Consider the following 26,845-nt stretch of genomic DNA (forward strand, 5'->3'; position numbering starts at 1 on the left):
ATTTCTTGTTACCTCAGCAGCCTATGGCAAGTGATGGATGTTTCAGGCAAGTAGACTAGATTGTGGGGACATTGAATGGGGCATGAAGAGAAGAATCCCCACCAGCTGCAAGGAAACCAATTTCCCATACTCAATAGGGAGGAGAACCTTAAGACTCATCCCAGAGTTCCGTGTCTAAGATTATGTGTAATAATCCATATATCCTAATTCCTAACCTGATGACAAATATAGGTTGAGATAACTCTCAGAAAATCCCCTTTCCAACTTTTAAATTACAAAAAACTTTCCTATAATGACTAAATATTCCTCCCTGACCATAAGAGTGAAGATTCTGTTGCTCGATTTGGGCTAAATCTCTCTTTGTAGCCCTTTTACAAATCTGAGAAGCCCACACTTTACCTAATGAGAAGGATTGCTTATGTTTCTAGTAAAATAACATAGTGGAAAAGAAACCCTACTTTTTCTTTTCACTTAAAAGTTAAGACATCTGAAAGTGCTGTATGAATCAACACGATTTACATAATAAAATAAGATAAATGCTCTCAGGACCTCAAAATTTCTCCTTTGAAACATCTTGATTAAATATATATATCGATATATATATATATATATATATATATATATATATATATATATATATATATATACATACATACATACATACACACACACACACACACACACACACATTCATGGTTCTAGAGGCAAGTCTTTTTAGGAAAAATGAAATATTTTAATGTGTTCAAGGTAGAATTGGTCCTAATAAAATGTCTGAAAGTAAATGGAGATTAGTCTCTTTCTATATTATGTTATAGCACCTTTTTCCTACTATTGGAGATCCAAAGTTTCTGAGTTTAGAATCCAGCACTCAGCTACCCTCTAGCAACAGACAAAAACAAAGCAAAACACCAAAACACACAACAAAACAAAATGAATAATGACACAAGATTTTGTTCTACCTAGCGATTATTAGATTTAAGTAATAAAATGTTGAAAACATCAATGTGTTTTGGATCTAAAAGTATGGTGTAATTCTATACTTTGTGGAGACTATTAAATTACAAACTTCTTCTGGTCCTCCAAAAAACACAGAAATCTAGAGTTGTGATTTAAAGAAGTGAGATTTTATGCAAGGAAGGGTGAAAAGAGGTTTCATGAAGTATATGGGGCATATGGAAGGTCACAAAATTATGAAATGGCCCATACTAACTGGAGAATGCTGAATAGGGACTGAGGTGTGGGGGAGCCCAGAAGAATGGAGGGAAATAAGTCTGGAGCGTGAGCGTGAGGTCTGGTTCAAGAAGCACAGAGTCCAGAGTGCCATGCTAATGTAGAAAGTGGATAGCCAATAAGCAATTAGCAGCAAATGGGAAAATAAAATAAAACACACACATGTGCGCACACACACACAGCATACCTACAGTGCTAGACATAACTGAATTCATAAAATAGTTAATTCCCTCAGATTAGTACCATTCCCCCCTTAGGCAGGTGAGTAGTCTGAGGCTCCATAAAGTTCAGTTTAGCAAGCATGGTATAATCCCTTAGACTCAAGGTGCCTGTAATCTTCTCCAAAGTTTTATATCTAGGAAATTCCTTCATTACTCTCTTCATCTTCTTTAACAAAAATACTACCTTAAAAGTAGTACAACCATTAAAAGTAATTGAAGTCCACCTGAGAAAGGAATGCCAACATGGTGCATTTTTTTCGTGTTCCTAGGACAGTTCTCTTGTTGTCCATGCCTCTCACGTCTCCCATTGAGATGTGTTGTCTTTTGAAGCTTTCCCTCAAAGCTCTCCTTCTGAATAATATAGTCCACTATGTCTCTGGTGATGACCTATTGGGCATATTTGGTTCCAGAGCCCATTGCGTATAAACTAGATGAGGCATTCGCTACACTTCATTACTCATCTTGGATAACCTAGCTGTTATTGTTATTTTGTATTAATTCACACCAGCAAGTTCAGCCCCCTTCAGTAAGTAGAGAAACACATAGACCTTTGAGTTTTCCCTATTTCACATATTTCCAGTCCTTATTTCTAGCTGCTCACTATATTTGTTCATTACTCTGTTTCTTATTTATCTGGTGTTTATAAAAATAGTTGTCCTAACATTATTACCTACTGTGCTAATATTGTTGCTATTTTTCTGGCATTGTCTTATGTACAATCCCTTTTTTAGTCATTGAGTCTATATAACTTACCTGATTTTTATCTGTCCTTAACTGTGGAGAAAAATAAAAGAATGAAGCTTAGAGCAGTTAACTAACTTAACCAAGGTCACAGAGTTCCTGAGGCAGAGGGAAGGGTTCTCTCCCAGGTGTTTTTACTCAGGAACTTCGTATTTTAACCAATACCATGGACTATCTTATACTACAGTGTTAAACACTATTAATATTAATATTTCTTAATGACCTGAAACAGTGTTTCATATCCAAATAGAAAAACTTTACTAGCTCCGATTTTCCAAAAATAATATAGCTTGAGTTTTACTCCCTGCTAGTTACTTTATTACCTGTCTAAATAAAGTCTAAAATGAAAATATATATATATATATATATATATATATATATATATATATATATATATATATATATATATATATGGTAAACTGCTCCCAATATAAAACAGAACAAACATTCCATTGGCTTTGATTCCCCTAGGGTCTACCTCCAAAGTAATTTACTTCCTATTCAAGGAAATCATTAACTCAGAAATAAGATCTTATCCAATCTTTCCTTTTGTTATTCTTCCTTGAATTAAAAAATAAGCAAAAGTTATTACTTTGGCAAGATCTGAATACTGTTTTTATTTTTTTGTTTTTACCAATTCCATAATCTGTGTAATTGGTTACTGAGAAAACTATCTTATTTTTTAAAAGTTTTTTCAAGTATAGTTGACATACAATATTATATTTGTTTCTGGTAGACAATCCAGTGAATAGACATTTACTAGTATCTAACTTATGAAGTGATCACCCTGATCAATCTAGTGTCTGACTGGCACCATACATAGTCTTTACAGACTCATTGATACAAAGAACAGACTGATGGTTGCTAGAGGGGAGGGGTTGGGGGACTGGGTGAAAAAGGAGAATGCATTAAGAAGCACAGATTGGTAATTACAAAATAGCTATGGGGATAAGACTATTTAAATTCATTGTCCAGCCTTGAGAATAAGCAACATCATTTTGAAAGATTATATATTAGTAAAATATGTATTAATGTGTATTAATGAAAAGTTTTAGTCATGAATTTCTCTATCATGTAATAATATATAAAGTACCCACATTGTTCAGAAAAAAAATGTCATAAATAATACTTTGGTTCAGATTGTTGTTCTTTAATTAAGGTTGTTTCAGTGTTATTGGAATTGGCTTCTTAGCTTGTGTTTCTAATTTTTCTTTCCTTTTTTCTTTTTCTTTCTTTTTTTTTTCCTTTTGAAAAAAAAAAAAAAATAGCTCCTAGTCAGACTGTTACGCTGGTGACACAACCTGTGGTTACCAAGGAAACTGCCATCTCCAAACTTGAAATGCCATCCACCTTGCTTTTGGAGGTACCTGCTCTAGCAGATTTCAACCGGGCTTGGACAGAACTTACAGACTGGCTGTCTCTGCTTGATCGAGTTATAAAGTCGCAGAGGGTGATGGTGGGTGATCTTGAAGACATCAACAACATGATCATGAAGCAGAAGGTATGGCCAAAACAGATAAAGGCTGGCAGGGGTTTTTCTTTGAAGTGGATATTTTCCACAAATCAATGTACTCTCCTAGAACATTTCCCACCAGCTTTTAGGCAGCTTTTCTCTGTCAGCAAACACACTACTCTCTCTGCTCTGTTCAGGCCAAGTATGAGCAAGGAAACAAATTAATGTAATTATCTAAAATAGCCACAAATTGTAAAGGAATAACACAAGGAAAAAAAGCATAAACCTTACAAGAAATGTTGGCTTAATTAAATTCACTAAACAACTGGTATTTTAAAAATCTATTTAATAACAAAGAAGTAGCTCAATTGAGCTATTTACATTTAAACTGCTTGTTTTGGCACCCTGCAGCCATAATATATTACAGAATCAAATATAATCTTGGAATTGGTTATTCACTTCCGAGTTGTCCATGCCAATTTTCCTACTCCAATGATAAGGATAATTGAAAGTTAGCTATAAACAAATGAAAAAAAGAAAGTAACAAAACATATATTTTAAAATAACTTAGATCTTAATATTGGTATTTATGCAATGCCACACTCCAATAAATGTTTTTAATACAAAGATTGTACTTCTAAGCCTCACTGAAATCTATTCTGCAAAATTATGACATCAACTAGAAATATGACTTCATTGATATAAATGTGGTTTACCTAGCTAGAACAAATATACCATATGTCTTCTATACTATATCTTAATGAATAAAAAAGGTCGTTTTTGAAAGGCTTTATACACTATAGTTATTGTATTTCACTTGTAATGATTTTTAAATATTTTCTAAAGGCGAAATAAATTATACTGAAGCTATTTAGTTGTTACAGAACAACGTTTTAAAGAAAAACAAAGAGTAAGGTACACAAATTCCTTTGTAAAATAAATGTCAGTGATTCTTCAGTGAAAAAAAACCTGCATATAAATCACCAAGAGCTTAGACCCAGAAGACCCAAATTAGTGGGCTTTCTTTGACATTTAAAAATGACATTATTGTGGTCAAATCATCCTTTGGATCTTCGTTTCCTCTTCTGGGTACCGGGCACACAGAATTCACATTCACCATGTAGGATAGCTATATGTATACATAAACATATTGAAATATATATACATACTTTGTTTTCTACTGCTTTATAACAAATATTACTAACCATAGTTTTCAGAAAAAGCTACTGAGGCTCATAGTCACAGTCCTAGTAAGTAACAGAGCAAAGATTCAAACCCAAGTTTGTTTGGTTCCAAGCCTGTGTTCTTACTCCATATAGGAGTATTAACTTAAATGTGGCTATCATTTGATGACATATAGTATATATACATATGTATTGTATATTGTATATATAGTCTATGTCAGGCACTATACAAAACATTTTACATTTGCAGTGTGCTGATACATACAGAAACAAAAGGGTACATTATTGTACAACTAGAGGCCTAGTGCACAAAATTTGTGCATGGTGAGGGAGGGTCCCTTAGCCCCAGCCTGCACCCTCTCCAATGCGGGACCCCTTGGCGGATGTCCAACGGCTGTCAGACATCCCTCTCACAATCCAGGACCACTGGCTCCTAACTGCTCACCTGCCTGCCTGCCTGATAGCTCCTAACTGCCCCCCTCGCAGGCCTAGTCACCCCAACTGCTCCCCTCCTGTCCTGGTCACCCCACACATCCTGCTACTTGGTCATTTGGTCACCCCTCACTAACCCCCCTGCCAGCCTAGTCGCCCCACACAGCCTGTTTGGTCATCCATTCGGTTGCAATAGTCACTTAGGCTTTTATAGATAGATGGTAGATGATAGATAGATGATAGATGATAGATAGATAGATAGATAGATAGATAGATAGATAGATAGATGATAGATGATAGATGATAGATGATAGAGATAGAGATATAGATAGATATAGATATGCTGAATTATAGCAGTTATTTCAAGACTCTTACTAACCAGAGGACACAGTAGGTTATAACATTTAAAGCTAGGGTTTTGGAGTTAGATTATCTGGGTACAAATATTGGCTCCACTACTAAAGCTGTGTGATCTCAGATAAGTTATTCACCTGCCCTGAAACTGAGTTTATCTATCTGTACTATATGGATAATAATACTATATGCTTTATAAGTTGTCATGAGGATTACATTAGGTAGTATATGAAATATCTTCCCACCTTGCCTTGCTTACTTCAAGTATTCAACTAATGTTAGTAATTAATACTAGTTTCTACAACAAACTCTATATATACTGAGTGGCCAGGTTATTATGATCTCTGAACGCATAATAATCTGGATATAGATATATAGATATATAGATATTAGAGGCCTGGTGCATGAATTAGTGCATGGTGGGGTCCAACCAGCCTGGCCAGGGGGAGGGGACATAGGTGGTTGGCTGGCCTACCTGCTGGTCAAACTCCTGGTCATGGGGACAATTTGCATATTAGCCTATTATTATATAGGATACACACTGAGTGACCAGATTATTATGGATTCAGAGATCACAATAATCTGGCCACTCAGTGTAAATCTGCCTACCCATGCTATTTGAATCATGCAAACTATATATCATATAATTATTATATGTAAATAAGAGTGTGCTTCCACATCTGTACCCCATGCTGTCATTGACACTATGGCCTCCTGTGAAAGCCACTAGATATTAGAATGGGAGAGAAAGTCCACCTTTCCTTGTGAAGGGTTTGTGAGCCTGACCTTTAAGGAAGGTATTGAGCTACTTCATAGACTTCAGAGTTCTCCAAATAAATGTGTCTTTTGCAGAGAAGGTGACTAATTTGATGCCTCTTCATAATGGTATTAAATACAGGTCAGAAATTAATTTGGAGAAGTTCAAGTTCCATGTCTGTGATCACAGAAGGCTAGCATTTATAAATGTCATATATATTTCTTTCTCCCCTCTCTTGTTTAATAGTGGGAATGCTTTTTCTGTTTCTTTCCCTCGCATTAAAAAAATAATTATAAAGACACTGTCAACCCTAGCCAGTTTGGCACAGTGAATAGTGACACAGCACAGTGAATAGAGCATCTGCCTGAGGACTGAAGGGTCCCAGGTTCAATTCCAGCCAACGGCTCATGCCCAGTTGTGGGCTCAATCCTCCAGTAAGTGGCATGCAGGAAGCTGTCAATCAATGGTTCTCTGATCATTGATATTTCTATCTCTATATACCTCCTCATTCCTCTATGAAAATTATATATATATATATATATATATATATATATATATATATATATATATATAAAATTTTAAAAGGCACTGTTAATTACTAAATGGTCAGTCAAATGATCCTGAAGAAGCATTAAACAAATGTGTGTGTAGAGGGGAATAAGAAAGAAAGGTAAGTTTGAGGAAGTATTTATTGTAACATCAGAAAATAAATTTTTCCTCTATGTAAAGTTTTAAATGAAACTATAATAACTTTAATGTTTAAGATGTAAGAAATGAGGCAATAATCCAATAGAGATAAACTATAAAACACTCTCAATGCCTATTTATTCATATACCTGTATTAACCTACTAGTAAGTGCCTGGGAAATACAGTTAGACAAGAAACAAATTAAAGAAGGTGAAGGATGAAAAGCAATAATAGCACTAGGATAGAAGTAAATTTCAAGGTAATACCTAGCACATATTTAGCACTAATGATAAGGCAGTCACTGATCTAATTACATCATGTGTATGACAATGCACACAACACTGTGAGATTAATACTAAAGCACAGTGAGGTTAAATGATGTGCTCAAGGTCAAGTAGTAAAAAGACAACAATGGGTTTTGAACCCAAGCAGTCTGATTCCAGAGTCCCAACTCTTAAATACCATGGTTTTTCACTTCCCTTAGTATGTTGTGGGTTATGCACTAAGGACTTAGTTCAGGGAAAGGGCATCAAACTAAACCAGGGAAGAGAACAGATGTTAGAAAAACCTTCTTAAAGAAGATAAAGTTTAAGCTGGGCATTGAAGAACAAGTTGTAACAGTCCTTTCTTTTTTACAGCTGTTTAGTATTCCATTGTGTAAATGTACCACAGCTTTTTATTCACTCATCTGCTGATGGGCACTAGGGCTGTTTCCAAATCTTAGCTATTGTAATTTACACTGTTATAAACATAAAGGGTGCATATATTTGTTCTGATTGGTGTTTCTAGTTTCTTAGGACATATTCCTAAAAGTGGGATTACTAGGTCAAATGGCAGTTCCATTTTTAATTTTTGAGGAAACTCCATAATCTTTTCCACAGAGGCTGCACCAGTCTGCCTTACCACCAACAGAGTACTAGGTTTTCCTTTTCTCCACAGCCTCGCCAGCACTTGTCAATTGTTGATTTGTTAGTGATAGCCATTCTGACAGGTGTGGGATGATACCTCATCATCGTTTCAATATGCATCTCTTGGATGATTAATAACTGAGCAGTTTTCATATGTCTCTTGGACTTCTGTATGTCCTCTTTGAAGAAGTGTCTATTTAGGTCCTTTAGCCATTTTTAATTGAATTGTTTGTCTTCTTTTTGTTAAGTTATAAGAGTTCCATATATAGTTTAGAAATTAACCCCTTATCAGATATACCATTGGCAAATATGTTCTCCCATGCAGTGGGCTCTTTTTTTCATTTTGTTGATGATTTCTTTCACTGTGCAGAGCTTTTTATTTTGATGTAGTCCCATTTGTTTACTTTCTCCTTAGTTTCCTTTGCCCTAGGACAATGGTCGGCAAACTCATTAGTCAACAGAGCCAGTTATCAACAGTACAACGATTGGAATTTCTTTTGAGAGCCAAATTTTTTAAACTTAAACTTCTTCTAATGCCACTTCTTCAAAATAGACTCGCCTAGGCCATGGTATTTTGTGAAAGAGCCACATTAAGGGGCCAAAGAGCCGCATGTGGCTCACGAGCCACAGTTTGCCGACCACGGCCATAGGAGATGTATCAGTAATTGCATTGCTAGGAGAGATGTCTGAGATTTTGCTGCCTATGGATTCTTCTATGATTTTTATGGTTTTACAGCTTACATTTTAAGTCTTTTATCCATCTGAAGAGTATTATGCTAAGCTAAATAAGGCAGTCAGAGAAAGATAAATATCACATGATCTCACTCATATGTGGAATCTAATGAACAAAATAAATTGATGAATGAAATAGAACTGGAAACATAGAAGCATGAAACAGACTGATGAATTTCAGAGGGCAGGTGGAGGTGGAGAGGTGGGTGTAGATTGATTAACTGGGGAACTTATATGAATATATGCATAACCTATGGACACAGACAATAATGTGGAGAAGCTTGGAAAGGGCAGGTACAGCGTGGAGGGGGTTAATGTGAATAAATAAATAAATAAATAAATGGGACACCTGTAATACTTTTAACAATAATAATAAAACTTAAGATAAAATAAAAATTTTAAACAAACAAGCAAAAAAGAATAAACTGTAATTAACAGATAAAATGAGAAGAAACAAACTGTACTTTGCACTGAAGTAGGAAGCAATATAGTGTGGGATTAAAATTGTGATTTTTATTGGCTGAAATTAAAGATACATGATGAAGAAGGAATTGATGAGGTTGAATAGAGAGGAGTGGAGTTAAAAAAATAGGAATCCTTCCTTGCCAGACTAAGGAGTTTTGATTATGGCTAGAGGCAGTGGCAACCCTTAAAGGGTTTTAAACAAAGAAGGAAAACACTTAAATGTAGTATAGTTGTATATTGGTTATGGTTCTCTGGATGCAAGCAACAGAAAACATCCTCCAGATTAAATCTAGCAGAAAGTAAATTTACTGGAATTAGCACAAAGGCAATGGAAGAGGCATAGAGAAAGAAAGGAGGTCTGAGCATGCCTGGATATCTATTTAGCAGGAAGTACTTGGGTCTCTTTGTGATGCTCTGTTTTTTTCTTTGTCCTATGTAACTATTCAAAATTTAAAGTCCTGGAAGAGAGAGTCCAGTTACCCTCACAGACTGATCTCTTAGCTACAGGAGAGCAAGAACTTTGATTTAAATCCCACTTTTTCAAAAGCCTCTCACAATGAGGGAGATGTCATTACTCCAAATAAATTGGAGTTTGTTGAAAATAGAAGAGGGAGAGTATGCTCAGCAGCCAATAAACAATCAATATACTCTGAACTCAATAGAGTGGAACACAGAGCAAAGGGAATTTGCAGGAAGCTATTTTCATAATCTAAGCAATATGTTTATTCCAATTTTGCATAATGGAGACTTGAAATAAAGACCATGTATGCCCCCCTATCCTAAATATAAGAATAATATATTGCACACACAGTAATTGGGTCTCAATAAATGCAGATTACATGATGAATGATATGAATGAAACATAACGAGGAAGCTTCATTTTTAACAGAGATTGGAGTTTGGGAATTATAATTCTAGGTATGAAGTATCAGAAGTTAGGCAAGATTATGTAACAAAACGTTTTATTGCCCTAGGAGAACTTAGTATTAAATATATGAGATCCAGATAAGACCTTAGACATATAATGATTGAAATATTTTTCCCAGAAAGGGAATAAAGACATTACATTTGAATAGCTACCTTTTCATAGTTCTAGATATTCTATTTAAAATCACACATTTGATATTTAGCTTCCATTCTCCTTTACTTAAATTGTTTAATTAAATTCTTATTTTAGAAAATAAAGGGCTGCTACCATTTTGAAATGAAAATAATTTTTACTAAATGAATTATATTGGGCAAGAAAATGGAATTAAATTACAACTTTGATTATTTAAAAGATCTAAAATACAGCCATTTAAAGTATTAAGCAACTTGACTGCCTAATTTTAGAGAGTAAAAAAATTACACCATTATATTGTAGACAGGAATGGAGATGTAAAATAAATATGCAAATTAAGTATTTAAAAGTAAAACACAAAAAGCTCCAAGTTTATTTTCTAGAATTATGAATTAATAGCAGAGGATAATTTGTAATTTATAGTTGCACATCAGATATATCTGTTAATGGAATGCTTTTCATATTTCTTCACATGTTTAAGTAAAATTCCTCCAAAACAAATGTGTTTTGACAATTATTCACAGTTTTCTTTTACTGCCATAATCTATCAAAGAAAGGGGGAAATGTGTCTACAATTTTTCTCTGAAAATGATTAAATATGATCCTTAAGGAAGGAAGAAGGGAAAGGAAGAGAAGAGAAGGGAAGGGAAGGAAATTAGAGGGGGAAAAAGAGAAGGAGGAAAAGAGAAATAGAAGAAAGGATGGGGGTGAGAGGGAAAGACAGAAGTTGAGGAAATAAAGTGATAGCTGGCTAATTTGGATGATGGTTATAGCAGTATAAACTGTTGCTATCAACAGATAGCATTTAAGTGGCAATATGATATCAGTATTTTTTATACTACTGGTATCTGATTGCTTGTACTAAATAAATTACAGCCTTTTTTCAAGTCATTTTGGCCAGGTGTTCAGGGTAATTCACCACTAAATCTGGACTACAGGCACTTGTATTGAATAAAGAATTGAATTGGCAAAGGAGTCTCTAATAAGACCTCTCCAGGTTGGGTTTCAGACAAATTGGTCAATCTGGACAAGATGATAATAGCATTGTTCAAGATTCATTTTTAACTACACATTATGCTGCTATGTGGGGAATTTCATTAGCTAAAGATTGAATAAGCAGTTGTAGTGGGCACAATGTATATTTAAATGAGAAATAATTACTTGGATGCATTTAACATTTTTATTGTTAAGATAGAAATATTTAATGAAAATTCTGGGATTATTTTTAAATTGGCTATATCTATACAAAAAATAATTGAATGGCTGGCTCCAATATCATTCTGATTATAACATTTGCTGAATAAATTCAAGCACCATCAGATGACAAAAGAATTTTCTAACAGGGACCTAGAAGGATTGGTGGAATGATGTGTGAAAAAATGGCATTTATTGTTTAAACTAAAAACAAATGAAAAATCATGTTTATTGGTATTACTTTATTACCATGAGCATAGCAGAAATGAAGGTATTACAAATAGCTTCTCTCCAATAAATTCAATATTCAAAAATAGCTCCCTTATTCAAGAAATGAAAAAAAGTTACAGAAAATAGTTAATTGGTCTAATGTCACTTAGTAAATGTAATTGTCCTAACATAAATTCAGACTTTTTGGGAATAGTTTCTCCTTTTTTTTCCTATGAGTCTCCACCCCTCTTCTTAAACAACTCCTCACTTCACCAAAATTATAACAAAACAAACTGAACCATTTATTTCCATAGGTATTCTAAGGATTTTACAAGTTGGATGATAGTCATTTTATAGTAAAAAGATTGATTGTTTTATTTTCTCTTTTATTAAACAACCATCTCCAGCCCTCATCATCTCATCTGTTCATTCTGTACAACCTTGTTTAAGAAACATCATACCAGAGGGTGCAGCTTCCATATATAGGTGTTTGCTGCATTCTACAAAGAATAATGTTGCAGTCTGTTTTGCTGAAGATATTTGCAAATTTTCTACTGCGGTTTTCTTGTGACAAATGTACATGTCTCCTGTGGAAAGCTCATAACTCTGTGGATCATTGCTCCACATGCATATAATTTTCTTTCCTTACATAATGAGAGTCAAATGTACTATTATTTTCACTGAAGGAGATACAGATACACCAGTGTCAGTAATATTACTTATACTCTCTGGCCATAATGAAATAAACTCTCTTTAAATAAAAAGGTCATAGTTGCAAACACAAGAAAAGTAATTTTCTAACTCTCATATTATTATTATTATTATTATTATTATTATTATTATTATTATTATTGAAAATGATACCATACACATTTTTTGCTTAAAGATAAACATGGGCTTTATCAGACCACATATTTCAAAGTCTATGAATAGAAATGCATGCCTTACTACATTTCAATTCAATTCACTGGAAATTTTTCTCTCAAAATCTTACCAAGTAAAACTGAATCATGACATTTACATGAATTCTGATAAAAACCACTATACTGTGTTTTCAATGAAATATCAATGGGATCCTGATAAGGAAGTTTATGTGTGTCATTGTTTTTAATAGTGAGTTCTATTTACGAATTCCCTTGCCTGAGCCTAGATAGGTGTTCCTTTATATGAAATGACTTTTATTATTTTCATAAAAATATCCATAATCTGGAATCTTCTCTAGCTCTTTGATAAGAAAGGAATATAAGTAGTTCAGCTTATTTTAATCTTTTTGAAAGCTATATAATGTTATTATACCCACCATTTTATTACTTGCTTTGGAGACTTTATATTTTGCCATAATTTGACGTACTTGAAATCTATAATTGAAATGACAGTGAGTAATAATGTAAATTTGTATCATTACCCTAGCACAGCGCTCTGCAAACTGTGGCTCGCGAGCCACATGTGGCTCTTTTGGCCCCGTGAGTGTGGCTCTTCCACAAAATACCACAGTCTGGGCGAGTCTATTTTGAAGAAGTGGCGTTAGAAGAAGTTTAAGTTTTAAACATTTGGCTCTCAAAAGAAATTTCAATCATTGTACTGTAGATATCTGGCTCTGTTGACTAATGAGTTTGCTGACGACTGCAACTGCCTTAGTGTTAGTGTAATATTAATGTTAGGTGCATGGCTTTTTTGTTCGTTCCCTAGGTTAACAATTTTTTTTTTGAAAACCCAGTTACAAAGCATGCTAAAGGCAGATAGGGATTATTATGAAATGACATTGAAAATAAATAGTGGAGTCAAAGTTTGGTTTTAATTTTATTTCCTGTATATATTAGCAAATTATTAAGAACTAGAGACCCAGTGCACAAATTTGTGCACCCTGAAAGGAACTGGGCCATGAGGCTGTGGTGAGCATAGAAGTGGGTCTCAGCCCATCTTCTGTGCCCCTGCCCAGCCCCCCTGCTTGCATCCCCTGATGGTGCAGAATGATTGAGGCCAGCACCGGCCATGGGTGCAAGCATGGCCAGTGCATACAGCAGGTGCTAGCGCCAGGCAGGACCTCGGCACCTGGGAGCAAAGAACTTTCAGTAACCACAGAGGCTCCCCCATCCCACCAGGCCGTGTTCCACGCATGCCCCTGGTGGTCAGCACACATCATAGCAACCAGCTGTTCAATTGTTCAGTTCTGGTTATTCCACTATTCGGTGTATTTGAATATTAGCCTTTTATTATATAGGATGTGCTAATGTAACAATCATACATCACTATCAGTAGTTTTGTATGTGTATCCACACTTTCCAGTATATGATTACTTACATTAAAGTAATATATATGTACACACATTATTAACATTAATAATATATTTTAATAAGATATTTTAATAGTTTTAATGAAAATCAATACTACTAATATTTTCTTTGCTTCCTCAAATTCCTACTTTGGAGACCCCAGAGTTACAGTGTCTTGCAGATAATTAAAAATACATATAGCCAAAACCAGTGTTGCTCAGTGGATAGAGCTTAGGTTTGCAGACTGAAAGGTCCCCTGTTCCATTCCAGTCAAGGGCATGTACCTTGGTTGCGGGCACATCCCCAATAGAGGGTGTGCAAGAGGCAGCTGATTGGTGATTCTCTCTCATGGATGTTTCTAGCTCTCTATCCCTCTCTCTTCCTCTCTGTAAAAAAAAAATAGATAAAAATATATTTAAAAATACATATAATTGCTACATTTTTTGTAGTGCACTCAGCTTATTATTTACTTATTATTTTGATCTTTATTATTGAGATTATTACATATGTCCCTATTTTATCCCCCCCAATTGTCCCCTATCCACCCAGTTCCCACCCTGCCTCAGGCCTTTGAAACCTTATTATCTGTGTCCATAGGTAATGCATATAAGATCTTTGTTTAATCTCTTCCCATGCCCCCACCCACTTCCCTTTGAGTATCATCAGTCTGTTCCATTTCCATACCTCTGATTATATTTTATTCACCAGTTTATTCTGTTCATCAGATTTCATATTTTTTATTTTTTGGATTCAATTGCTAATAGGTATATATTTGTTGCCATTTTGTTGTTCATATTTTTTATCTTTTTTTATTTTTCTTCTTCCTCTTCTTAAAGAATATCCTTCAACATTTCATATAATACTTTTTGGTGGTGATGAACTAAATACTTTACCTTTTTCTTGTCTGTGAAGCTCTTTATCTGACCTTCAATTCTAAATGACAGCTTTGCTGAGAAATCTTGGTTATAGGTCCTTGTTATTCATTACTTTGAATATTTCTTGTTACTTCTGGCCTGCATAGTTTCTGTTGAGAAATCAGCTGATAGTTGTATGGGAATTCTCTTGTAGTTAACTACTGCTTTTCTCTTGCTGCTTTTAAGATTCTCTCTTTGTCTTTAGCCCTTGGTATTTTAATTATGATGTGTGTTTTTTTGGTTCTCTTTGGGTTCCTCTTATTTGGGACTCTCTGTGCTTCCTAGACTTGTAAATCTATTTCTTTCACCAGGTAGAAGTCTTATATCAGTCTGTCTTCAAAGGTTTTCAATATATTGGTCTCTCTCTTCTTCTTGCACCCCCATAATGTGAATGCTGGTACGCTTGAAGTTGTCCCAGAGGCTCTTTATATTATCTTCATGGTTTTGTATTCTTATTTCTTTTTGCTCTCCTTGATGGGTGTTTTTTGCTTCCTCATATTTCAAATCATTGATTTGATGCTCAGAATCCTCTACTCTACTGTTGAATTCCTGTATATTATTCTTTATTTCAGTCAGTGTATGCTAAATGTTTGGCAGGTCATTTTGATTTGTTTTGGCATTCTCACTAAGACCCTTAAAAGTCTCACTAAGTCCCTTGGAGGTTTCTAGAAGATTTTTGTATAACATTATAACCATGGCTTTGAACTCTATATCCAGTAGTTTGCTTTCTTCCATTCCATTTCTTTCATTTGTGACATGTTTCTTTGTCTCCACATTTTGGCTGCTTCCCTGTGTTTGTTTTTATGTATTGGGTAGAGCTGCTATGTCTCCTTGAGCTGGTAGAGTGGCCTTGTATAGTTGTATCTTATAGGGCCCAGTGGCTCAGCCTCCCCAGTCACCTGAGCTAGGAATTCTAGGTGCACCCCTTTGTGGATTTTGAGCAAAGTCTTGTAGTTGAGACTTTATTGCTGTTGGTGTCACTGGGAGGAATTGACCTCCAGGCCAATTGGCTGTAAGAACCAACTGTGACTACAGTGGAAGAGCTGCTATGCAAAATATACCCCTATGGAGCAGGTCTTGGCTTCAATGGGCCTTTAGTGTTCAAGGAGACTACCCCTTGAGTGTGTTTCTTATGGATGTGTAAAGTTGTAATCTGGGATGGTCTGACACTGACCACTGGGTACAATTTGGGTTTCCAGGGATGTGCAAAGTCAACCACTGCCTGGGGTCACCCAGCGGGAGCTACTGAGAGATCTGTAGATTCCTCATTTTTGTATCAGCTTTGGAAGTTCCCAAACAAGATCCAGCTATGAAGCAAGGATTGCTGGTGCTGGTGCCAGGTCCTGGACCTTTTATTGATAGGTTTGGGGCTCCTTGACTCAGCTGCAGCTTGTTTGAGAGATTTTAGCTTGACTAAGGACAGGACATTTCACATGCAAAAGCTGCTACACACAGTTTGTTTGGGATTATAAATTTGGATGAGACAGGTTCTTAGGGAATCATCAGGGAAGAGCAAACAGAAATGGCTGCCAGTCAGCCATGGGACTGGAGAGGTCCCAGCACAGGAACAATGATCCCTGCAAGCACCTCCATCTGGGAGAAAGTTTTCCCCAAGTTCCTGTCCTGGTTACAGACAATCCAGGTCCTCATATGTGTCTGTGTCCCCCAAAGCCTCGCCCTGGTGCTGGGGATCAGAAGAAAATCAGGACCTTGTAAGTTAATTTTCTGCTTTGGCCTTTTAAGAGGAACAGCTGGGTCTCTAGCAGCCTGTGTCACTGAGCTCCAAACTGCACTCGTTTTTACAGCCTGTAGTTACAGGTACTTCTTTTCCCAGCTATGGGTCTCTGGGCTGGGTTTCTGGTGTGGGCCTGGGACCCCTTGCTCCTCATGGGTGGCCTTCACAGAGGCAATCTCTCCCCTGATAAAAAAAAAACATGGCACACATGGGTAACGAACCATCTCGTTCTGCACCTCCACACCTCCTACCAGTCTCAGTGTGTTTTGTTCTTCACTTCTCTAGTTGTAGGACTTCCATTCAGCCAGCTTTCCCATGATTATGGATGATGGTTGATCTGTATTTTAGTTGTAATTTTTATTTGGTTGTAGGAGGTGGTGAGTACAGGTGTTTACCTACACTGCCATCTTGGTTGTTCCTCCACGACTACCTTTTTAAGGTCTTTGGGTATGAGACTAAGTTTTGATTTATCTGTTGCTTACTGAACACTTGCTGGTGAAAAACATCAGTATTTTATACTGTTGGGAATTAAAAATAGGGAGAATATAAGCTCCAATTTTAGAGTGTATCTTCAGTTGAGGAAAGCATAAAAAGCAGAGAATAGTGATTGACACAAGAGAAAATACTATGGTGCTTTCAATCATATGCACATTAGAATGCATTAATCAATCAATTATTTTTCCTCTTAATATATGCCTGCCTCTCTCCTATAGAAGAAAATTAACCTAGACTTCTCTTTCCAAATGTCTTGCTAATTTTTATTCAATAATATAATAGTGAAATTTTTAACATGATATGGTCTAATATTTTTAAGTTTCATAAACTATGCTAATTCATCAGTAAATTTCTAAGGTGATCATAGTTGCAGTGAGAGAGGCAGTGAGATTGGACCATGTCCTTGTCATCTTTTGTGAATTCACTAAAAATAATACCAGGTTTCTAGAATTGTTTGATTACTATTTTATTTGATTTATAAAAGTAACTTTGAATATAATTTTAATAATTCATAATTACTTCCAGATTCCCTTATTTTCATATATAACATTCTATATAAACAAGTAGCATAATATTCAAGAGTCATGTATTTCCTATAGTTTAATCAAGGAAAGAATATATTTTGTATTATTTACCTCGAGAATCGAAATGCTTTGATTTGCCTGACATAGTATTTCTTCAATTTTAGAAGCAGAATAAATTTTGTAATAATACATGTTAACCTCCCCCCAAACAGATTTACTATGTTCAATTTTAGGATTATTTTTTAATTATGTTTTTATTGATTTCAGAGAGGAAGGGAAAGGTAGAGAGAGATAGAGACATCAATGATAAGATAGAATCATTCGTCAGCTGACTCCTGAATGCCCCACACTGGGAATTGAGCCTGCAACGCAGGCATGTGCCCCGATCAGGAATTGTGACCTCCCAGTTCATGGGTCGACACTCAATCACTGAACCATGTCAGCCCAGCTCTAGGATTATTTTAAAACCTTCCAAGTAGAAATGAGTGAAGGAAAAGCCATAGGGAAGGTTTGGGGGGAAAGTATATAAATAAATCTCTACTTGAGGTGTGGAGAGAAGAGAATAATTTACCCTTAACTCCTCCATGCTCCTTCCTCCTAAAGCTAAAAGAACTAAATAGTGTGTGAGAGGGAAAATAATCTGTAGCAACTTCATTAAACCTAAACTTTTCTGTTCTGACATATATGAAAATCACTAAAAGCTGCCAGAGATAGGACCATAAATGTCCTTTGAGAAATTTGACATAAAAGTCAAAGTGCCACTTTACCATACTTACCCAGTTCAATTTTTTTTAAGTTTGCTAATAGGTGTCAGGCACTGGAAGAAGACAATTATTGGGGGGAAGATAGTAGCAAGTGGGAAAAATACAAACAGGCAAGGAGCTATATATAATGAGATTTTACAGTGAAATTGTTCTCTACATCAAAATAAGAATGTATTTCACTTTTAGACTTAGGAAACTTTTTAGATTAGAACCATGTAACCATTTCAAGATGTGAGTTCTAACCAAATCCAATTATGAAGTACCCAGTGTCTTAGGGTTCCTTCACACTTCTTAAAATAATTATTATAAATGCTAGAGGCCCAGTGCATGAAATTTGTGCATGGGTACAGGGGTCCCCTCAGCCCAGTCTGCACCCTCTCCAATCCAGGACCCCTTGGGGGATGTCTGACTGCTGGTTTAGGCCAGATCCTGGACCTCTGGCCCCTAAGTGCTCGCCTGCCTGCCTGCCTGATTGCACCTTACTCCCCCCCACCCCCCGCGGGCCTGATTGCCCCATGCACCATGCAGCCTGCTGCTCATCATTTGGTCACCCCTCACTAACCCCTGTGGATCTGGTCACCCCATGTAGCCTGCTGGTCAGTTGTTTGGTCGCCCCTCGCTAACCCCCCTGCAGGCCTACACAGCCAGTTCAGTCATCCATTTGGTTGTTTTGTATGCAGTGGTCACTTAGCCTTTTATATATATCGATAGAATTGACTGTATTGTAAGAGCACAAAAGCCTTTGACATCTATTCCTGCCTTCTCTGTGAAATTTGTTTTGATAACTCTAGTCTGTATTGGTCTTTTTAATTAGTAATTCACTGAAAAATAGTTTTTTTTCATTAAATTTTATATTTTTTAATCAACATGTGTGGTTAATTAGGAAGTTGTTCCTTGAGATTATAAGATGCAATATAAACACAAAGTTTCTCAATTTCCCATTACATTTACATTGTTTTCAGTGATCTTTGTATGGTATGGTTAGTGAGGGGCGACCAAATGACTGACCAGCAGGCTGTGTGGGGTGACCAGACCCACAGGGGGTTAGTGAGGGGTGACCAAATGATGAGCAGCAGACTGCATGGGGCAATCAGGCCTGCAGGGGGGCAGTAAGGTGTAATCAGATAAGCAGGCAGGTGAACAGTTAGGAGACAGAGGTCCAGGATCAGGCCTAAACTGGCAGTCAGACATTTTTTTAATCAACATGTGTGGTTAATTAGGAAGTTATTTCATTTTATATATTTATATTTCATTTTATATTTAGTTTCATTTTATATTTTTGTTTGTGAAGCTGCTTCTATTTTCTTGACCTTCTCTTTTTAAAACATTTGTTGTTATTTGCGGAAACCGGTTTGGCTCAGTGGTAGAGCATCGGTCTGCGGACTGAAAGGTCCCAGGTTAATTTCCGGTCAAGGGCATGTACATTGGTTGCGGGCACATCTCAGGTAGGGGGTGTGCAGGAGGCAGCTGGTCAATGTTTCTCTCTCATCTCCGTTTCTAGCTCTCTATCTCTCTCCCTTCCTCTCTGTAAAAAATCAATAAAATATATTAAAAAAACAAACATTTGTTGTTATTTGATGTGTTGTATTTTAGCTTTTGAAATGAATTTAAATTTCCTTAAAAGCAAGCATAATATTCTTCTTGATATGATAGCTAAGGGACATACTAGGTGTTTTATAAATATTATGGACTTACTTTATCTTCATAGATGACTATTTTTGCTTAGCAAATGGAATTTAACAATCTGTTATAGAACCATATGCATATTTATGTTTATTTTAATGTTTAAATGTCGTATGATGTATGTCTGTTTTTCTCAGTGATGAATGAAAGCCTCCTGAGAATTAAATCTCCACATCTAGCAAAAGAAATGATTATTTTAGCAAGAATTTTACAAATTAAATGATCTTTTTTTAAAATTAACTATTAAGATTGTGTTTGGCTGCATGTGAAAAAATCCTCACTACAAGGGTTTCTCCAGATAAAAGTTAATTTTTCTCACATAGCCAGACTTCCAGAATTGTGTGTTCTAGGGTAGAGCCAGCAACCACAAAATCATGAATACCAACGCCTTCTTTAGCCACTCCTACCCATCCTCAGTACATTGTTTCCTGTGGTCTCCATGCCTCTCAGCACCATGTCTGTCTTTTTAAATGGAAATATATGAGAAATGGGAAAAGTAAATGCATGTGCCAGGTATTTCAGCTCCTTTTTATAAGGAAAACAAAAGCTTTTTTTTTGGCAGCCCCACATAGAAAAGGTCTGATTACACCACATTGACCAGAAATGTTTCACTTGACCATGCCTAGCTTCAAGGCTATCCTAGAATGATAGAGTATTTTAAATGACTAGGTGGTTTCTATATTTATAATTCACAATAAAATTGGTGTCCTAATTCTAAAACCTTGATATTTTGAGCAAAATTTGGACTCTTAGTTAAGAAGGAAGAATGGATATTAATTAAGCAACTGGCTTTGCCTCATAAGATATTCTTAACTAATGTATATTTTCTCCTCTAGACTCAAGTAGCATTTAATTCACTAAAATGTATGTGACTGGTTTCCTCTCTTCTTAGTTCTCTCATCACAGAAATGGTATGGAGGTGTGAATGTGAAAAAATAACCCTGGTACTAATGTATAGTAGTATGCATCAGTTGTTTTGTTTTATGATCATACCATACAAAGATCACTGAAATCAATGCAAATGTAGTGGGAAAATGAAAAACATTGTGTTTATAATTCATCTTAAAATCTCAAGGAATAACTTCCTAATTAGCCAAACATGTTGACTATGATTCTTAAAGTCTACACTGTTCAATACAGTAGTCACTGGCCACATCAGTTCATTAGTCCCTATAACCACATTCAAATGCCCAGTAGCCTCATGTGGCTAGTGACTACCTATTGTACAACACAGAAATACATTTCAATCACTGCAGAAAGTAGTAGTGGGCAGTGCTGCTCAAAACAGCCATAGCACATATGTCCTCTGTTTACATTTATTTCTAATATTAATGAAATAAGATTTTTAAAATTATATTGTTCATTTCTGTATTTTTGCCTCTGAATCTTTTTAAATTGGAGAAAGAAAAAGCAATACTTTTATAATAGCTAAATAGCCTGACATATTTTGAAGAGCTCCATTATCATCAATAGTATTAGGTCATCAGTCTTCATACTCTGAATTAAGACCCAAACACACTTGTGGAATAAAAGGAAAGGGAAAAATAGAAGCAATTAAAAGACTACCAATTCTAAGTAATATAGCCCATTTAATGTAAAACATTTTTAAAAGATCAAGTTTTTCTTTCTGGTCTGTGTTTCCCTTTTTATAACATCTTGTAACTCCTTTACATGACCTACTCTAGCTTTTACCACAAGCTCCAGTGTTTAGTTGGCTATCAATGCTCTCTTAATTGAAGTACTATCCCAAGACCGAAGTTTCTAGATTTTTTTTCTTCCTCGCCACATGCTTCAACAAGAACAACTATTCTTGCCTCTCAAAATCTCAATTGTTTCTTTTATGCTATAAAAAAGAAACAACTGGCAGATGAGTGGATTAGAAACTATGGTATACGTCTACACAATGGAATACTACACTACTATAAAAAAAGAAGGAATTCTTAGCATTTGCAGCACCATGGATGATAGATCTGGAGAGCATTATGTTGAGTGAAATAAGCCAGGCAATGAAAGAAAAATACCACATGATCTCATTCATTTATGGAAAAAAGACACACATTATAACCTGATGAACAAAAAAGATAGATACAGAGGCAATAAAACATTGAACAGACTGTCAAATTACAACGGGAAGTCTGGGGAGTGTTGGGGAGGGGAGGAAGAGGTCTACAGAAGGACTTGTATGCATGCATATAATCACAACCAATGGCCACAAGAGACTGGGTGAGTGGGATGAGGGCATGCAACAGGGGATAAGGGAAGCTGGGGAACGTAAACAGGAAAAAAAGGAGATATATGTACTACTATGTATAATACTTTAAACAATAAAATAATAAAAAAAGAAACAAATGGAAAATGGTGACTATTCAGATTTTGACTAGGACATGACCTCACTCATTTATAGATAATAAAGAACATTATAAACTGGTGAACCAAAAGATAGATATAGAGATAGTAAAGCAACAAGCAGACTGTCAAATTATAGTGGGGAGGGGAGGGAGATCTGGGGGAGATAAGAGATCAACCAAAGGACTTGTATACATGCATATAAGTACAACCAATGGACACAAAACTCTGGGGAGGGAGAGTGTGTATGGGAGGGGGGACAGTGGTAAGATATGTACACGGATAATAATTTAATTTTCTGAAAAAAAGGAAATGATTTTGACTAGGAAATGCTATTGTTCCCAGTTGATAAACATCTCAACATTCCCCCTACAGCAGTAGTTGGCAAACTGTGGTTCAGGAGTTGGGAGCAATGCCCAGAGCAGTGGTCGGCAAACTGCAGCTTGAGAGCTGTGGTTTGCTGCTCTGTTGACTAATTAGTTCACTGACCACTAACCTACACTCTTGATTCCAATAATTATAGGCTGTTGTTGTTCCTTCTGATTAAGCCCCTATCCCAGTGGTCGGCAAACTCATTAGTCAACAGAGCCGCAGTTTGCCGACCACTGACAATGGAAATGAATTCAACACGATTATAGTAATCAGTCATTAGTGAATGTTGTAGTTCATTATTATAATTATGTATAACATGATATTGTAAAAATTAAGTTACAAAATATTTATTAAAATGTTTCTTACATACCGTTCTATTGGCTGGTCCACAAAAATATTCATTTTGACATGCTTGCCCTACAAAGCACTAGATCCATGAGATGTTAATAGATATTTCTCATTAAGAAGTCAAATAAGCTGAGAAATATTTGCGCATGGACTTTGAGATCTACAGTGTACAACACCATAGCAAAGTCACTGAAAAGTCCTGCAGGAATGCTAGTACTGTTTAGCTCAGCCTCTTATTTCTCCTTGGAAATCATTTGAGTGGTCCATATTGAGGAACACATTTTAGAAAGGTTAACTTATCTTAATCAAATATGCAGGTCTCTATGAATCACTTGACTTCTGTACATGCTTTTGTTGGTACCAAATTAATCTTTCAGAAATATTTCCTCTTAGTATCATGTCTATAATTTGGGATGTTGTTACTAGAGAAGCATTTTCACCTCTCATTATGATATACCTACCAGGGATTTAGTAGCTAGACTTTCGCCAGAATGAATTGAGGAGGAAAATCATTCCATAAAAACAGTATTGCCTATGGAGGTATATTTATATATTACGTATCACAACTTATATTTAAAATACTGATTAATCTGCATGAAAGTTTTAAATAGAAACACACATTAAAATACCTGCATATATTTTGCATTTTCCCATATAAAATCTGTATGGCAGAAATCAAACACTTTTCACATTCCATATGAAACAGAAAGCTTTGTCTTTTCTCTTTGGTGTTCAGTTACAGAGCTCCTCAATGGGAATATATAGGAAGAACCATAGACTTTATATTTATTTTATCTCATCCTTTCAAAGTTGATATTTTGTTTTATAAAATATATAATATATTAATAAAGTAGCATATCTTAACATAAAAAAACAAAGCTTTGAAACCTGTAACAAAATTTTGTGAGTTTATTTGAGCCAAACCGTAGACATCTGCCGGGAAGCAGAACATCAATGAATTGAGATGCTCCGGAGAATAGCAGGTTACATCTGTATTTATACATTACAATCAAAGGAAAGGGACCTAAGGTGAGGTTACATGAAATCCATTGGTGATAGACTAGAGAGGCAGGAGAAAGCAAAGTGGGAAAACCCCTGGGATTGGATAAAAACTAAAATGATAGACACGTACTGAGGTGGGTGCAGGAACAATGAACATGATAATGAAGGAATTTTTGTGGTATCTGTCCTGGTTCCCACCACATTAGGTTGTGCCCCATGGGCCCCAGAAAAAGGGCAGTTACAAGTTACCCAGACATTTCAAGGGTATGTTGTTATGGATGCAAAAAGACACATAGACTCAGTTAAGGTAAAGGTTAACCTAGTCAGTGAAGATATCACATAGGACGTAACTACCCACCATGAGTGCTTTTAAAGTTTAATTTCAGACCATCCTTTGTGGTTACTTTAGGTCTCTGAGTTTGCAAGACCACCTTGCAGGCCTTCCCTGAGATTGTCAGGTTAGCATGTGGCCCCTTTAGTCCACAAATATGTATAAAGTTTTTAATAAATGTGGATTGATATGTGGACCATTAAAAAAATAGGTGTGTGCAGTCAAAACTTTTTGAGCCACTGTTCCTCAATGTGTCCGACAGATGTTAGCTATTCCCTGGGCCTATTCTTATGTACCTTTGGTACTTTTAATTGTAGTGTTGTGGCATAATCCACTGGAGAATGATCAGCCAGCACTGTGAGGGAGGAAAATTTAACCTTTATTTCTCTGATCTGCTAGTCCAGGGGAATTCTGGATCCAAAGCCTGAACTCAACCCATGGGGACGCTCTGACCTATATATCTCCTCCTGTGGCGGGCCCCTGAGGGTCCCTGAAGCTGTGCCCAAGTCAGTCTTGGCAGGGCCTTGGGGGCATGCTCCTCAGCTCTGCCTAAATCAGCTGTGGTGGGGCCCTGGGATTAAGCACTGCAGCTCTGCCCAAGTCAGAGTAGGGAAGTAAGACTACAGTTTTAGCTAGATACTGAACTAGGTTGCAAGCCTCCCCATTTTCCTTTTCAGTAGTACTAAGTGTGTCCTCAAAAGAACCTATCATGATATGTAAGACCTTACTTAGACTTAGCTGATATAAAGGCCCTTCTCATTTATTTTCTTCAACTCCACTTTATTGAATAGAAAACTTCCTTTTTTATATAAAGCAGAGATTGTAATCACATATATTCCCCAAGCCATTCTCTCTCTCTCTCTCTCTCTCTCTCTCTCTCTCTCTCTCTCTCTCTCTATATATATATATATATATATATATATATATATATATATATATATATATATAATTTTTCAGATAATTTATGTGGTTGCGATTTTAAGTATTTTGTAAAGATGGGAAGCATTTTTAAAAATAATTTTGACATTTGTCTCCCAGTACTCACCTGTTTATTTTAAACTAGATGTCTGGTGCACAACATTCATGCACTGGGGCGCGGGATACCATTAAGCTCAGCCTGTGCCCTTTCACAGTCTGGGACCCCAGCAGTTAGACATCCCCCCTCGGGGTCCTTAGCGCTGCCACTGCCATAAAGGTAGGAGAGGCTCCTGCCACCGCCGCTGCACTGGCCAGCTGTGAGCCCAGCTACTGTTTGAACTATGCTCCCCCTGTGAGAGCTCACTGACCACCAGGGGCAGCTCCTACTTTGAGCATCTGCCCCCTGGTGCATATCATAGTGATCAGTCATTCCACCATTTGGTTGATTTGCATATTAGGGTTTTTTATATAGGATAACCTTTGTTTATGTGGCAATTCATTGCATGTGATCATGATACTATGTTTTTTTTTTCAACCTCCTATTGTTGATTTTTTTTTTAATGTTTTAAGGTATAATTCTAATGCTAAAACCCTGTCCTGCTTCCCTTTGTGGAAAAATAAAAAAGAGGCCACATGTTAACTTGACAAGCTCAGGGAAGGCCAGCATGGCAGTCTTGAAAACTTAAAGGCTTAAAGTAACCACAAAGGATGGCCTGAAATTAAAACTTTAACTAAAAGTAGTTATGGTGCACTAGTTCCATAACTAGTGCACGAATTCCTGCACCCTGAAAAGAACTGGGCCACGAGGCTGCAGTGGGCACAAGGATATGTCTTGGCCCATCCTCTGTAGCCATGGCCCCCAGTCCCTTGTCTGCTGAAAGCCCTGCTCTCGCTGCCACCATTTCCACTTACTGATGATGCTGGCCATGCTTGCACCTGCTGATGGCATGAGCGATTGGGGCTAGCACCAGCAGCATATGTGACCACAGCTGGCACTGTCAATGGGTGCAAGTGGTGGCTGCTGCCCTGATCACCCCTCAGGATCAGGGGGAGGTGGAGAAGCCCTCAGGGGTAATCAGGGCCAACAGCTGCTGCTCACATCTGCTGACAGCACCGAGTGATCAGGACTGGCACCAGACTCCACTAGTAGGTGCGAGCAGCAGCTATAGTGCTGGCTGCAGGTGCAAGTGGGGCCATCACTGGCAGCAGGTGCAAGAGGGGACTGCCAACTCCAATTGTTGCAGAAGACCAAAGAAATACCAAGCATGCTTCCAAGAGAAAGGGAGGGACCCTGTTTATTAACATTAGTGGCCTCCAGGAATAATTTCTAAATCAGAGTGAAGAAACATGCAGAGGGCTTCACTTTTTATAACCTTCTGGGTTCTTTGCCTTGCAGATATGGTTCCACCCCCTTTTGTGGGCTTACAGGAAGGCCCCCAGGTGTTGGGGGTCCCCAGGCCATATCCAATGATCTGTCCTGGAGCCAGTGATAACTACCCCCCCCCCAGAGC

General features: G+C 36.6%; 1 protein-coding gene across 3 annotated transcripts in view; it reads left to right on the plus strand.

The window, feature by feature from the left end:
* The window catches only part of DMD (dystrophin), a 2,141,216-nt gene that overhangs the window by 1,460,760 nt on the left and 653,611 nt on the right, over nucleotides 1-26,845 (plus strand). For all 3 annotated transcript variants that reach the window (XM_084869361.1, XM_084869360.1, XM_084869362.1), the window contains one exon: nucleotides 3,461-3,693. In XM_084869361.1, coding sequence (XP_084725487.1) covers nucleotides 3,461-3,693 — 233 coding nt within the window. The remainder of the gene's footprint in view (nucleotides 1-3,460; nucleotides 3,694-26,845) is intronic.

The sequence above is a fragment of the Pipistrellus hanaki genome, assembly GCF_964339955.1.
Source record: "Pipistrellus hanaki genome assembly, chromosome: X".
In the NCBI taxonomy this organism is placed as follows: Eukaryota; Metazoa; Chordata; class Mammalia; order Chiroptera; family Vespertilionidae; genus Pipistrellus; species Pipistrellus hanaki.